Source organism: Pseudochaenichthys georgianus, unplaced genomic scaffold (genome assembly GCF_902827115.2).
Source record: "Pseudochaenichthys georgianus unplaced genomic scaffold, fPseGeo1.2 scaffold_408_arrow_ctg1, whole genome shotgun sequence".
NCBI classification, from domain to species: domain Eukaryota; kingdom Metazoa; phylum Chordata; class Actinopteri; order Perciformes; family Channichthyidae; genus Pseudochaenichthys; species Pseudochaenichthys georgianus.
In genome coordinates, this window is record NW_027262973.1 from 44,825 (window position 1) to 60,145 (window position 15,321).

Sequence of the window (15,321 nt, forward strand, 5' to 3'; positions counted from 1 at the left end):
ATTCCTCCATCTGACAGGGAGGGAGCCTCGTGTGTCACTCCACGGAGTTCACTACCTCACGGAGGGGTAGTGTGTAGTGGGTAGGGTGTGGTTTGGATTGGCCGAAGTGTTGTGTGACGACAGGAAGTGTGTGTGACGACAGGAAGTGTGTGACGACAGGAAGTGTGTGTAGTGACAGGAAGTGGTGTAGTGACAGGAAGTGTTGTATAGTGACTAGAAGTGTGTGTGACGACAGGAAGTGTGTGTGACAACAGGAAGTGTGTGTAGCGACAGGACGTACTCCTTGCTGTTGGCCTCCGTGTCGGGGTTGGAGGTCTCTGTGGTGGTGGAGGAGCTGTCGTCGTTATCCGCCCCGTTTCTTCAGCTCGTCTCCCTGAGGCTTCACCAAACTCTTCTTCTCTTTCTCCTCCTTCTTCTTCTGGGCTTTTGTTTTCCCCCGCAGCTTCCCTTTGGAGTCCAGCACTGCAGACAATTAAAAAACACCTTTAAGTACCTGTGAATTACTACAGAAGACTTCTACTCCCTACTCTGTAATGAAGACTCATATGAGTATATTTACAGTGTACAGAAAATATATTTCAGGGTAGGATCTGGGGCTTATTTTACGTTGATGCACAGTATCCGTGCTTGCTCCCGTCTGGTTCTTGCACCTTCCCTAAATATATAATTTCACTCATTATTTGAAGCTTAAAACGCACTTTAAGCATTTCAGTCGACAGGTGCACAGAAAAGGGACAAGTTTGCACAACAGTTGCAAATAAGCTTGTGCAACATCTGCCAATTTCTGCCAACATATGTATTTATACTCACAGGCAACGTTCATCAGGCAAATACACACATTTAAATAACAAAATAAACTACACATTTGCAAGAAGGAAAGCTTTGCAACTTCAGATTCAAAAGGTCCCGTGTCACGGCCATTTCTACGGATCATCATTCCATTGTTGAGGTCGACTAGAATATATTTACATTGTTCAATGTTCCAAACTCACATTGGTTTCTCAAACAGCATCTCTGTAATAGTGTGTGTATTCACTCTCTGTCCTAAACGGCTTGTTTGGAGCTCCTGCCCCCCCCCCCCCCCCCTCCCTGTGAGCCCACTGTGCTCTGATTGGTCAGCTCTGTTTCTGATGAGTTCCACCACCGTTACAGCGGAACATCAGTGTTGATTATGTGTTACCATGGCGTTTGTTAGCAACCAGGAAACAACACCAGTAAGGACAAACAGATGCTGCGTGGGGTCTGGGGGCCGTGTTGGCGGGACGTTGCACGGCTGTGAGGAGGGGACAGTGTGAGCTGGGTTCATTTCCTGCTTGCTGCGTGGGGTCTGCGAGACAGCGCGAATGGACGCGGGAAGGAGGGGGGTGTGGGGGGCTGCAGCACCCCCATTTGCGAGGCTCCACTAGCAGACTTGTCAAAGCATTAATTCATGGTTTTTACTCACCGGTATCAGCGTGTTGTTACTTCGGCATCATTTCAAATATGTTCATTGTGTTGCAGTTGCCAGCGATTCTGTCACTAGTTTCTGTCACTCAGCCCGGTTGTTGGTCCGGAAAGAACCACGGTTTCCGAGAGCCAGAAAAACTGTGAAAAAGTACCCGCTAGCCGGAAACTACGCCGAGTGGAAACGCAACCAGAAACGGGCCGGGTTTGACACGGCTTTGAGCATACTTTCATTCAGACTTTATTATCTGGTCATTGAGTGGTCACAACTCAGAGTTGAAATGTTCTGCCCTACCTTTGTTCTGTACGGCCTGCACGCTCTGCTCCTGCGGGGTTTCAGCAGCGCAGAGCGGTTCTGGCCGGTCCAGGTCGTTGTCCATGGCTCCGACCAGGCTGTTGTACTCATCAGAGCCGTCAGAGCCCCTGTGAGGCAGCGCTGACCCGGAGAAACCCTGTAGCTCTGGCTGTTTGGAGCTGCGGGGCTTGCGGTTGGTCAGCTGGAAGACGGGGGGGTCCTTGCTCAGCTGCGAGAGGAGGAGGAGGAGGAGGAAGGGGAGGAGGAAGAAGCTGGCATAGACGGGCGGGAGAAGCCGAGTCGGGAACGTTTGTCCTGGCTTTCCGAGTCTGGGAACGTGCGGCTGTTTCCCTGGCGACCGCCGATCCTCGAGGCTCCGTTACTGGAGGAGTAAAACTCTCAGCGGGGGGTCGCCGTAATCATTCAACCTGAGAGGGGAGAGGAGAATTGTGTTAAATTAAGACCACATTAGCTTCAATGTACCCTACTTGTGATTAGAGCCGCAGAGATTAATCGATTAGTTGGCAAATATTTTTGTAACAACCAGATTGAGTTTATACTTAAAGAAAACAATTAGAATTATGTTCAGTTAAATGTAATGCTCCATGACAGGTACAGGGTATAAGCAGGAATCCTGAAGTCAAATGTAAGACCTTTTAAGACCCTCTCCACACATGTTAAGACCTCATCGCCACTTGGAGTTCTAACCGGTTACCTTGGCGACACACTTTACCTCACATTGACATATACAGTATTGATTGTCCTTCCTCCTTATCTTCCAACCATTTGGACGCAGACTTGCATTTCCCCATAACGATGTTGCTTAGCAACCGGCGTAAACGGACCTTCACACGCTATCAAGCAGTGAGCGTGCGACGTCCTGTTCAGATGACGTCAAACCCAACGGGATGCCATCAATAAACTCCACAGAATCACACGACACACCTACGCCATGACTACATTCAGGCAGACTGTAGAACACAACCTCTCTGGACCATTTATATACTTATTGGAAACAAGCTACAAAATGTAATACCTTGGAAAATGCCCTTTCATACTTTTTAATAGCCTTCATTTTCACTAAATTGATTTATCAACTTGTAATACTTTTTAAGACCCCGCGGACGCCCCCGAGTTAACTCAATATCTGCAGACAAGACTTTTGAGGATGTTGTGAAACCAATGTCTGTCATTTTATAAACAAACAATAAATAAATAACAAAGGAAATACACCTCTAAAAACATTGTTAGTTCTGAAATCATAAACCTGCCTCATTCCTTCACAATAAAGTCATCATGTACTTTTTTTAAGTCAAGTATACAAACTATTTCGAGACCCCTTCATTATACTTAATATCCAGACAAAAATAAAAAATACATCCTGTTCTTCCAATCGAGATTTATCTTTGAAAAAAGCCCAGCCCTAATGAAAACATTTAGCTAGGCTTTAGTGCCGAATTAAATATATTAATATTGACTCATGATATACGAAAATCATGACCTCCCTAATAATTGATGGAACACCTTAATAAAAAAAAGGCGGGTCAATACACATTCAGGAGTTTTGGCCAATCCGTTTCAGAAATGTAAGAAAACCGTGGATTTCTGATCTTCAAAGCGCCGATTTCGATGGCAAGTCAGGCAAACAATTATATTCAATCATTTGAAATCGACAATCGGGCTCGATCTATCGTTAAATTAAAATCAGTAGGCGAGGCTGTAATCTTTCGCCGGCCTGTTACTCTCATGAGCGAGACGGAAAATAATAGTTTGTGTCATGCCAACAAGCTGCTGTGTCGTTTATTTGCACCTCAAACATTAACACAAATCCAGAGTGGGCGGGGGCCGTAAAGTGACGTAGATGTTACTCTCATCCATGGACATCGATCACCAACTGCTATATTTAACCACATATCGAGCCCGATCGTCGATTTCCAATTATTTCATGTAATTGTTGCCTGACTGGCCATCGCAATCGGGCTCTTTTGAAGATCCAAAAATCCACGGTTTTCTTACAGTTCTGATCGGCAAAAACTTCAGAATTTGAATTGTTTTGTTTTCCCCCAAAAGTGGGCGGAGCCGGAAGTGTTAATCTCATGTATCAGATCTTCCAAATGTGTATATTTGCATTTTATCTTCACTGTCCCCTTTGCTGTAATAATGCACATTTCCCTGCTGTAGGGTCTAAAGCAGGGGTGTCAAACTCAATTTCATCGCGGGCCACATCAGCATTATGGTTGCACTCAAAGGTCCGGGTTGTGACTTTAAGACTTATAAATATACATATATAATATATTTAATATATATAAAATAATGTATTATTTATAATACATAACTTCCTCTGCATTGGATTATTACCGGATAGTGTAATAACTTCATAATTAACTACGTCTGAAAGCAGAAGTCCAGGGCAAATAATTGGCAAGTCTCTTCAGTGCGCATACTCACAAAACAAGATGCATTGTGGAACATGTAGTTTATGGGCAACGTGCTCCTGTAAAGTGGCGTGTAACCGTATAATAAACTTATTATATTCTTTGTATGCTCTTGCGGGCCCACATTGAATTAAGTCACGGGCCGGATTTGGCCCCCGGGGCCTTGAGTTTGACACCCCTGGTCTAAAGGATTGTCTGCTTCTGATTCCTCGTAACCAGACTAACATATCTTTCTGTACATTGATGCTATCATGTGTTTTTTTTAACTCTTTAGCCACTCACTTTGAGTCGCTGTGAATCTGGACGATTTCCCTGAGATTGAACGGCCTCCCGGTTTCCATGGTGGAGTTGGTTTCCACGGAAACGCGTCTCTTGAACGGCTCCCAGATGCTCTGAGCCTCCAGGTAGGCCGTGGCGATCACCAGCAGAAACATGGAGCTGGAGACACCAGAGAAATGTTAATAATAATAATACATTTTATTTATAGAGCGCTTTTCTAAAACTTCACACAGTAAAAGAAAACATCATAAAAACATTTAAAACAACACACAGAAAAATCTATAAAACACAACATTAATTACAGATTAAAAGCAGTTCTAGATTTCTGATTTAAACATGCTGAGATTGGGCATGTATTATTATGTATTACTTACTTGTATTTTTAGTTTGGTTTTGTGATGGCTAACGTTGGATCACCATTTTAGTTTTCATTTCATATCGCACTGTAAATTGCATGAAATTCCTGTACGAGCTGTTTTGTTTTATGTATGTTTTGTGTTGCGAGGACCCCAGGAAGAATAGCCAATGCTCATGCGAGTGCTAATGGGGATCCAAATAAGAATAAGAATAAACGTTACGTTAGCTGTGTCTAAATCCAAAGTGTGTTGTATTGGCTGCTGATGGAGCTCACCTCATGATGAGAGACACGATGATGTAGAGCTCGAGCTCCCAGCCGGGTCGGGGCAGCGTCTCGGCGCACGTCGCCAGCATGTGGTACGGCAGCGAGGCGTTCAGGACAAACACGAACTCAGAGCCTCCGCATGTCACCAGCTTGAGCTCCCGGATGACTCGGAGGACGTGAAGTCGGGTGTAAACCTGCGAGGAGAAGAAAGGATAGGTTCAACAAATATATAATTATGAAGAGGAGGAAGAAGGGGGAATTGTAAGGAAAAGAAATACTATATTTTCAATAATGTGGTAAATTTATGATGAAAACATATGATTTTAATATTTGTTTGTATCTCTGAGATTAAAGTAAAAACATTTACAACAAAAAAAAGACAACAGAAAGACAGCCTTATGTAAGACATAAGATGTATTCATGTCGTCACCCTAACAAGCTGGAATTAAGCTGAAGTCCTAATTTAACATTTGAATTGAAGGCAGCTTTTTTAACACATGTCTTTCATTGTTTTTTGTTCCGCAGTGTCCGACACAAATTATGTTACACTAATATTTTAAGTGTTATACTTTTCGTTAAATTAGGATTGTTTCAGACTTCGGTAAACCAAACAAACTCTGGAAAAGGGAAAGAATTCACAACATCATCGAAACAAATATTCCTACATCCATATTTATTTAATCTTTAAATAAGTGCGACTAATCTGCAGAATGAATACTTTTACTACTTTATCTATATTTTGATGGTCATACTTTCCTACATTTACTAACAGATATATAACATTGGATGAACCGAATCAAACTGATTACTACAATTAATCTAATTTAGGATTTTGTTTAAGGACTTTATATTTTTTAGGCTGATAACATCTTAAGATATAATGTCAGACATTCAAATCTTAAAGGTCCCATTTCTACTGATCATATTTCCATTGCTGAGGTCGACTAGAATAGATTTACATTGTTCAATGTTCCAAACTCACATCGGTTTCTCACAGCATCTCTGTAAAGTCTGTGTATTCACTCTCTGTCCTAAACGGCTTGTTGGAGCTCCTGCCCCCCCCCCTCCCTGTGAGCCCAGTGGCCGTCTGCGAGACACGGCGAAACCCAGCCCGAACACACACACAACCGCAGCCTGGCTGGGAGTTTGTGTGTGTGCTCACACACACAACCGCAGCCTGGCTGGGAGTTTGTGTGTGTGCTCACACACCGACTCACAGCCTCGCCGCGTCCCGCCGTCTCAGGGAGGAGAAATCGGCGAAGCTGCAGCTGAGAAAAGATTGAGAGTGAGGTGTGGTGTGTGTGTGTGTGTGTGTGTGTGTGTGTGTGTGTGTGTGTGTGTGTGTGTGTGTGTGAGGAAGTCCGCGGATTGGTCCACTTGGAACAATGGGTCCATTTGGATACGGGCACGTCACTGTACCCAGGAAGAAAAAATAGAAATGTCCAGCGAGGCGTTCTGGGGCAGCAGACAGGTCTTCTCTGAGTTAGAGCTTTACTCGCTACAGGGTGCACTTGAGGGTTTTGACTCTGCAGACCGTTTACATGCAGAAAACCTTCATAACAACAAGGGGACGGTGATAACTGGAAAAGCATGACGTGCGCCCTTTAAAACCTCAACAGAAGCATTGAGTGTTCATTTGGTTACAGCTCTAAAGTTCCCAAGCTTCAAGTGAACCCTTAACGAGTTAATAAGTGTTTATTTTGGGAGTGGACTTTAACTTTAAGAAGAAAAAATGGAGCGAGGGGGGAGACAGAGAGTCGATTCATCCTCTTACTCAGCCACAGAGTATTAATAGAGCTTCACACACACTCACACACACTTAAGATCCCATGCAGTGCTTTAAATCAGACCAAAATCACCGTGTTTAAAGAGCTCTCACTCGCTGGTTCACTTACAGCAGACGTGGGAAGTAGTGGAGTACAAATACTTTGTTACTGTACTTAGTATATGTTTCTGGTATCAGTACTTTACTTTGAGTTATCACATGTTGAACACAAATACCTGTACTTTCTACTTCTTACATGTTGAACACAAATACCTGTACTTTCTACTTCTTACATGTTGAACTCAAATACCTGTACCTTCTACTTCTTACATGTTGAACCCAAATACCTGTACTTTCTACTTCTTACATGTTGAACACAAATACCTGTACTTTCTACTTCTCACATGTTGAACCCAAATACCTGAACTTTCTACTTCTCACATGTTGAACTCAAATACCTGTACTTTCTACTTCTCACATGTTGAACACAAATACCTGTACTTTCTACTTCTTACATGTTGAACTCAAATACCTGTACTTCTACTTCTCACATGTTGAACACAAATACCTGTACTTTCTACTTCTCACATGTTGAACTCAAACTACCTGTACTTTCTACTTCTCACCTGTTGAACCCAAATACCTGTACTTTCTACTTCTCACATGTTGAACTCAAATACCGGTACTTCTTCTACTTCTCACATGTGAAACTCAAATACCTGTACTTTTCTACTTCTCACATGTTGAACACAAATACCTGTTACTTTCTACATGTTGAACACAAATAACCTGAACTTTCTACTTCTTACATGTTTGAACCCAAATACCTGTACTTTCTACTTCTTACATGTTGAAACTCAAATACCTGTACTTTTCTACTTCTCACATGTTGAACTCAAATACCTGTACTTTCTACTTCTCACATTTTGAACACAAATACCTGTACTTTCTACTTCTCACATGTTGAACTCAAATACTGTACTTTCTACTTCTTACATGTTGAAACAAATACCTGTACTTTCTACTTCTCACATGTTGAACACAAATACCTGTACTTCTACTTCTTACATGTTGAACTCAAATACCTGAACTTTCTACTTCTTACATGTTGACCCAAATACCTGTACTTTCTACTTCTTACATGTTGAATCAAATACCTGTACTTTCTACTTCTCACATGTGAACTCAAATACCTGGACTTTCTACTTCTCACATGTTGAACTCAATACCTGTACTTTCTACTTCTTACATGTTGAACACAATACCTGTACTTTCTACTTCTCACATGTTGAACACAAATACCTGTACTTTCTACTTCTCACATGTTGAACCCAAATACCTGTACTTTCTACTTCTCACATGTTGAACACAAATACTGTACTTTCTACTTCTCACATGTTGAACACAAATACCTGACTTTCTACTTCTACATGTTGAACCCAAATACCTGTACTTCTACTTCTCACATGTTGAACTCAAAATACCTGTACTTTCTACTTCTCACATTTTGGAACACCAAATACCTGTACTTTCTACTTCTCACATGTTGAACTCAAACCTGTACTTTCTACGTCTTACATGTTGAACTCAAATACCTGTACTTTCTACTTTCTTCACATGTTGAACTCAAATACCTGTACTTTCTACTTCTCACATTTTGAACACAAATACCTGTACTTTCTACTTTCTCACATGTTGGAACTCAAATACCTGTACTTTCTACTTCTTACATGTTGAACACAAATACCTGTACTTTCTACTTCTCACATGTTGAACACAAATACCTGTACTTTCTACTTCTTACATGTTGAACTCAAATACCTGTACTTTCTACTTCTTACATGTTGAACTCAAATACCTGTACTTTCTACTTCTTACATGTTGAACTCAAATACCTGAACTTTCTACTTCTTACATGTTGAACCCAAATACCTGTACTTTCTACTTCTTACATGTTGAACTCAAATACCTGTACTTTTACTTCTCACATGTTGAACTCAAATACCTGTACTTTCTACTTCTCACATGTTGAACTCAATACCTGTACTTTCTACTTCTTACATGTTGAACTCAAATACCTGTACTTTCTACTTCTCACATGTTGAACTCAAATACCTGTACTTTCTACTTCTCACATGTTGAACACAAATACCTGTACTTTCTACTTCTCACATGTTGAACTCAAATACCTGTACTTTCTACTTCTCACATTTTGAACACAAATACCTGTACTTTCTACTTCTCACATGTTGAACTCAAATACCTGTACTTTCTACTTCTACATGTTGAACACAAATACCTGTACTTTCTACTTCTTCACATGTTGAACACAAATACCTGTACTTTCTACTTCTTACATGTTGAACACAAATACCTGTACTTTCTACTTCTCACATGTTGAACTCAAATACCTGTACTTTCTACTTCTTACATGTTGAACACAAATACCTGTACTTTCTACTTCTCACATGTTGAACTCAAATACCTGTACTTTCTACTTCTTACATGTTGAACACAATACCCTGTACTTTCTATTCTCACATGTGAACAACAAATACCTGTACTTTTCTACTTCTTACATGTTGAACTCACATACCTGTACTTTCTACTCTTACATGTGAACTCAAATACCTGTACTTTCTACTTCTCCATGTTGAACTCAATACCTGAATTTCACTTCCTACATGTTGAACCCAACACCTGTACTTTCTACTTCTTACATGTTGAACTCAAATACCTGTACTTTCTACTTCTACCTGTTGAACCCAAATACCTGTACTTTCTAATTCTTACATGTTGAACCAAATACCTGTACTTTCTACTTCTTACATGTTGAACCCAAATACCTGACTTTCTACTTCTCACATGTTGAACTCAAATACCTGTACTTTCTACTTCTCACATTTTGAACACAAATACCTGTACTTCTACCTTCTCACAGGTTGAACTCAACATACCTGTACTTTCTACTTCTTACATGTTGAACACAAATACCTGTACTTTTACTTCTCAATGTTGAACACCAATACCTGTACTTCTACTTCTTACATGTGAACACAAATTACCTGTACTTCTACTTCCTACAGGTGAACTCAAATACCCTGTACTTTCTACTTCTTCACATGTGAACACAAATACCTGTACTTTCTACTTCTCACATGTTGAATCCCAAATACTGTACGTTTCTACTTCTTACATGTTGAACCACAAATACCTGTACCTTCTACTTCTCACATGTGAACACCAAATACCTGTACTTTCTACTTCTTACATGTTGAACTCAAATACCTGTACTTTCTACTTCTTACATGTTGAATCACAATACCTGTACTTTCTACTTCTTACATGTTGAACTCAAATACCTGAACTTTCTACTTCTTACATGTTGAACCCAAATACCTGTACTTTCTACTTCTTACATGTTGAACTCAAATACCTGTACTTTCTACTTCTCACATGTTGAACTCAAATACCTGGACTTTCTACTTCTCACATGTTGAACTCAAATACCTGTACTTTCTACTTCTTACATGTTGAACACAAATACCTGTACTTTCTACTTCTTACATGTTGAACACAAATACCTGTACTTTCTACTTCTCACATGTTGAACCCAAATACCTGTACTTTCTACTTCTCACATGTTGAACTCAAATACCTGTACTTTCTACTTCTCACATGTTGAACTCAAATACCTGGACTTTCTACTTCTTACATGTTGAACCCAAATACCTGTACTTTCTACTTCTTACATGTTGAACACAAATACCTGTACTTTCTACTTCTTACATGTTGAACCCAAATACCTGTACTTTCTACTTCTTACAGGTTGAACCCAAATACCTGTACTTTCTACTTCTTACATGTTGAACCCAAATACCTGTACTTTCTACTTCTTACATGTTGAACCCAAATACCTGTACTTTCTACTTCTTACATGTTGAACTCAAATACCTGTACTTTCTACTTCTTACATGTTGAACACAAATACCTGTACTTTCTACTTCTTACATGTTGAACCCAAATACCTGTACTTTCTACTTCTTACATGTTGAACCCAAATACCTGTACTTTCTACTTCTTACATGTTGAACCCAAATACCTGTACTTTCTACTTCTTACATGTTGAACACAAATACCTGTACTTTCTACTTCTCTCATTTCCCAAACAGCTGGTTCCTTTAGTCTGAATGTGTGTTGGTGCGTGATCATTATTCTTTAGAGTCACTGCGTGCCTATTGGTTGGAACACGATCCGTGTATCCATCACTTCCTGGTCTTCTCTAAAGAAGAGGGACCAATGGAAACGTTGTCATGTTGCCGTTGGTCACCATGGAAACATTCATTAGCTAACAATTACATTATTGTTCTATTGATATAAAGGGAGGTCAGGTACTCTTTAAAGCAGCTGCTAGCTATGGGTACTTTCTACTGAAGTACACTTCAAAGCCTCTTTACTTTGACTTGAGTAAAGAAGTTTAGTCAGTACTTCTACTTTCACCAGAGTATTTTAAACACGAGTATCTGTACTTCTACTTCTTGAGTAAAGGATGTGTGTACTTCTGCCATCTCTCACTTACAGTATGATGAGGTCTTTCGAAGCGTTGGGCTTCAGTGCAAACTCGGCACAGTTGAGAACTTTGAATCCGAATCCCTCGCAGACCTGGCCGTTGATCTCCGCGGACCGGATGGTGATGGGCAGCAAACCCGTGTTCTCCACCCTGAACGTCCTCTTCAGCGTGAAGTTCGGCTCTCTCACTTTGGTCTCTGGAATAAAAGGAAGGGATGAAATAATAATTAAAGACATGTAAGATTTTCTGGGATAAAAATCACAAATTAACGAGATTTTATTCCATACAAATATTTTCTTAAACGTGTACATTTACCATCTCAGAGAAATTGTGATACATTTCATGTTGATATGTTTCCTGTAAATGTGTGACCTTTCATCTCAAATAATGTTGGACCTTTTTCCACAAACGAATGACTTCATAATCTCCAGGTTTTTCTCGTCAAGAGATAGAAAAGCGCATAATTATTAGGAGTTATGGTAGTTCTTATAATTCCTCTCTGTGAAGAAGACGCCTTCATCACAGTTGGCTTAGGGGCATGGTAAAAGGCACACTAATAACTTACCTGGACATCGATCAAATAAAACCCAAGTGACTATTTGTTCAAGGCAGCTTTATTTGAAGTCATACCTAACGTTGCTGCGCCGAAGTAACCTGCTTACCCTCTCGTTCAAGGTTGTGAAGTCCAAACAGAGCACAGAAAACGGCAGCCTTAAGTAGAGGCTCAATCAGTTGAAACACCTGTGCTCAATTGGAGCATACCATGTGGTGCACGGGCGCGGGTGACCATTTTCTTCTGTGGTCAGAAATGTAGAATACGTTGACCCATTTGATTTATTGTGTTTAATTGGTTTGAACTACATTTTGAATACATTTGTCGATGATAAGAATAACAGTAATTAAGGGTATACATAATTGATTGTCCTATGGGGCTTAACATATATAAACCTCTGGCCACAAGTGTTTTGAGGTTAGTCTGACTGTGGCTGTAGAGCAGAGAGGTGCCAGTGATATTTCTTCGACCTATATATATATATATATATATTGAGGTTTGTTTTTCTTTCTATTTTGGACTGTACAGTAGATCCTTGTTACTTTGTGTTCTTTCAGCTGTTAATAAAAGCACCTAAGGATACATTTTTTGCGACTCTAGCCATCTTATTTAATTCCGAGTTTTTTGTAACACTCTCACACAGGATACACAATTTACAATATGTACTGGGCAGGGGGAAGGTGTTTATACTCAGACATTTTTTTAAAGTTCCGAATTTAAAGGTCACCTATCGTGCTATTTTTAGGCAATAGCGTAGCTCTCAGATATATACAAATATAAAAAAACATGTCTATGAAGTGTTTTGCTCAAAATACCAAACAGATCACCCATTCTAGCCACGCCTCATATCCCTCTATTTCACTTCCTGTTTCAAAAGTGCTGATTTGGGGATAAAGCTTTAAAAAGAAAAAAAGGAGGGGTCTGAGCTCATGCGGGACCCGGCAGCTACTGTCTAAACTAAATGCTGCCGTGATGAAACGCCATATCATGGATTATCAAGGATCTGAAACAGTCTGGAGCTCAAAGGCTTTCTCTCTTGCCGGTTATACCACAAGGTGAGTTCCTTTCTACTTCCTGCTTCTTCACACACATGCTCTCCAGCACAGGTTATCTCTGAGTGTTAGCGATGCTAACGTAAACACCGACCATATTACGTCCAAAGCAGTCGGGCATTGTTTCAGACAGCATCCTTGAAATAGTGGCTTTGGAGCATCCTTCCTCGACATTGAGAAACACCCTGTATGTGTGTATCTGTATCGATGTTATGTTATGCAACTCTCTGTATGCGTTTTATAATTTGTGAATTTAGGTTTTAGGATCCCCTCGAAAATTATCATTCTCTAATCTAATTTGTTTCAGATACAACCAACCCTGATGTGATGTCGTCAACATATGGATGTGGCTTTGTTGAAATGAAAGTGTATTTAATCTGCCTTTCGTCCAGTGTAAAGGCATCCCGGCCGGGGTCCCACACTCACTCTCTGTGCAGTCCTTCAGCAGCGCCTCGGTCATCTTGAACCTCAGAGAGCTGCCCTGACCCGGAGGCTTCCCCGCCACCTTCAGGCTCTCCGTCGTTCCTCTGCCGTGAAGAATGATGGTTTCGATCACCGTCAGATTATTCCTGAAGAGAAAACACAACACACAATGTTCAGAAGAAGAATGCATACTTAGTTTAGTTATTGCCTTTCTAAAGACACAGGCTTTTCCCCATTACTCAGATGGGGAGACGGCATTGACGTCAATGAACATGACGATATCAAAATGCAATATTGATGTCAAGAAATACCAACGTTTCCTTATTTGTATTGACAATATACACGTGTTTTTTCCAATGCAGCAGTTGCACACAACATACAGTGACTACACTAACAGCGTTAATACTTTTTTTCCATGTGAAATTGTCAAAAATAGGGTTTAAATTATTGAGTTATGGCCAAAAACTGGTGGTTTGAAGTTACAGTGGCATTTACTTCTGACCACAATTATACCAACTTCTATATATCAATATTCCAATTACTTGTATAAAGACTATTCTGCACTATTTCCATTATATTCTATTTTATTTACTTGCACTATTTTATCTGTTTTATTGTGTTGCACTGTTGGAGGAGCCTAAGATGTTCATCGTCATATCTACTAGGGCTGTCCCGAATACCATTTTTCGGGCTCCGGATATTCGGTAGTAATCAGCAGCGAACCGCTTCAACACGTGTATTTCGATGTATTCACGGCATTCTTTTTGTTATTCTACAGTATTGTTGTTTTATAGTTATTTGTGAATGTAACCCAATTTGTGTTCGTTGACATTGAAAAGGATATTGCATTGTGTTTGTTACTTTCGTTGCAGTTGTATATGTCTTAAGTGTAATTTGGCTTGGCTTCCTATTTATGGACATGCTTTTATTTGAAGGAGAGTTAGCGCAGTTGACAGGAAGTTGTTGTTGCTATGGAAACAACGTGACGGAGATTAACGGAGAAAAGTAATATCTACATATAAAGACGGAGAAAGTAAACGATAACGTTTATGGTTAAGTGTTAGCACCCCCCGAAGAGGCACAAGCTCTTACGTTGATATTGGAGATGTCAATAAATTCAATTTGGAAAAAAACGAATAACGAAATTGAAACCCGAATAGTACTCCAACGAACGAATATTCGGGTACAGCCCTAATATCTACACTGTAGCTATTTGTACAAATGACAATAAAAGCCTTGAATTATCTAATCAGTTCCCCGTTGAGTCTAAGTGGACGTTTCTGCCTATTCGTGAAGAAATTCCCCGAACCAGTTCCTTTAATACCAACCGGATAACAAGGCTAGTATTACCGACACAAGGAAAAGAAACCAACACGATGGAAACAGTTTATTTTTCTGTAATAACAGACATTACCTGACGATGAGGAGGGAGGAGACGCTGTGGTTGCTGGTGGGAGTGAACCTCACGTTGAAGGCCTTTATCTCTCCGGGCAGCAGCAGCAGGTTGTACACAAAGGGCCGGGTCGATCCCTCCACGAAGCCTGAGCTGCTCTTTATTAGGGACGTCTGCAAAACACACAGAGAGAGAGAGAGACTGTTAGACACAACCTGCGTCCACATGCAGCTCATTCATGCTCAATTAGTCGCTCAGAAACGATTCTCTGTGAACTCACTCACCTGGTTTCTGTGGACCTGGAACTCTAAGGTGCTCGTGTCGATGTTGATGTTGGATAGGTTTGCTAATGGCAGCCTGGAAGATACAATGGTTTTTGATGTTGAAATAAAGTTTAAATATCAGAAATAAAGACAAAATATTGAAGAAAAACGTCAAGATTTAGAGAATAAATGTCAAAGCTTTGATACTAAAGTCAAAAATATCGAGAT

The 15,321-nt window shown here is 40.3% G+C and overlaps 1 protein-coding gene across 1 annotated transcript in view; it reads right to left on the reverse strand.

Annotated features, from left to right (window-relative positions):
* The window catches only part of LOC117442300 (transmembrane protein 131-like), a 116,289-nt gene that overhangs the window by 44,543 nt on the left and 56,425 nt on the right, over positions 1-15,321 (reverse strand). The window contains 12 exon segments of the mRNA XM_071202394.1: positions 280-358; positions 360-462; positions 1,739-1,964; positions 1,967-2,132; positions 2,134-2,166; positions 4,456-4,611; positions 5,084-5,246; positions 5,249-5,268; positions 11,419-11,605; positions 13,441-13,583; positions 14,852-15,003; positions 15,115-15,187. Coding sequence (XP_071058495.1) covers positions 280-358; positions 360-462; positions 1,739-1,964; positions 1,967-2,132; positions 2,134-2,166; positions 4,456-4,611; positions 5,084-5,246; positions 5,249-5,268; positions 11,419-11,605; positions 13,441-13,583; positions 14,852-15,003; positions 15,115-15,187 — 1,501 coding nt within the window.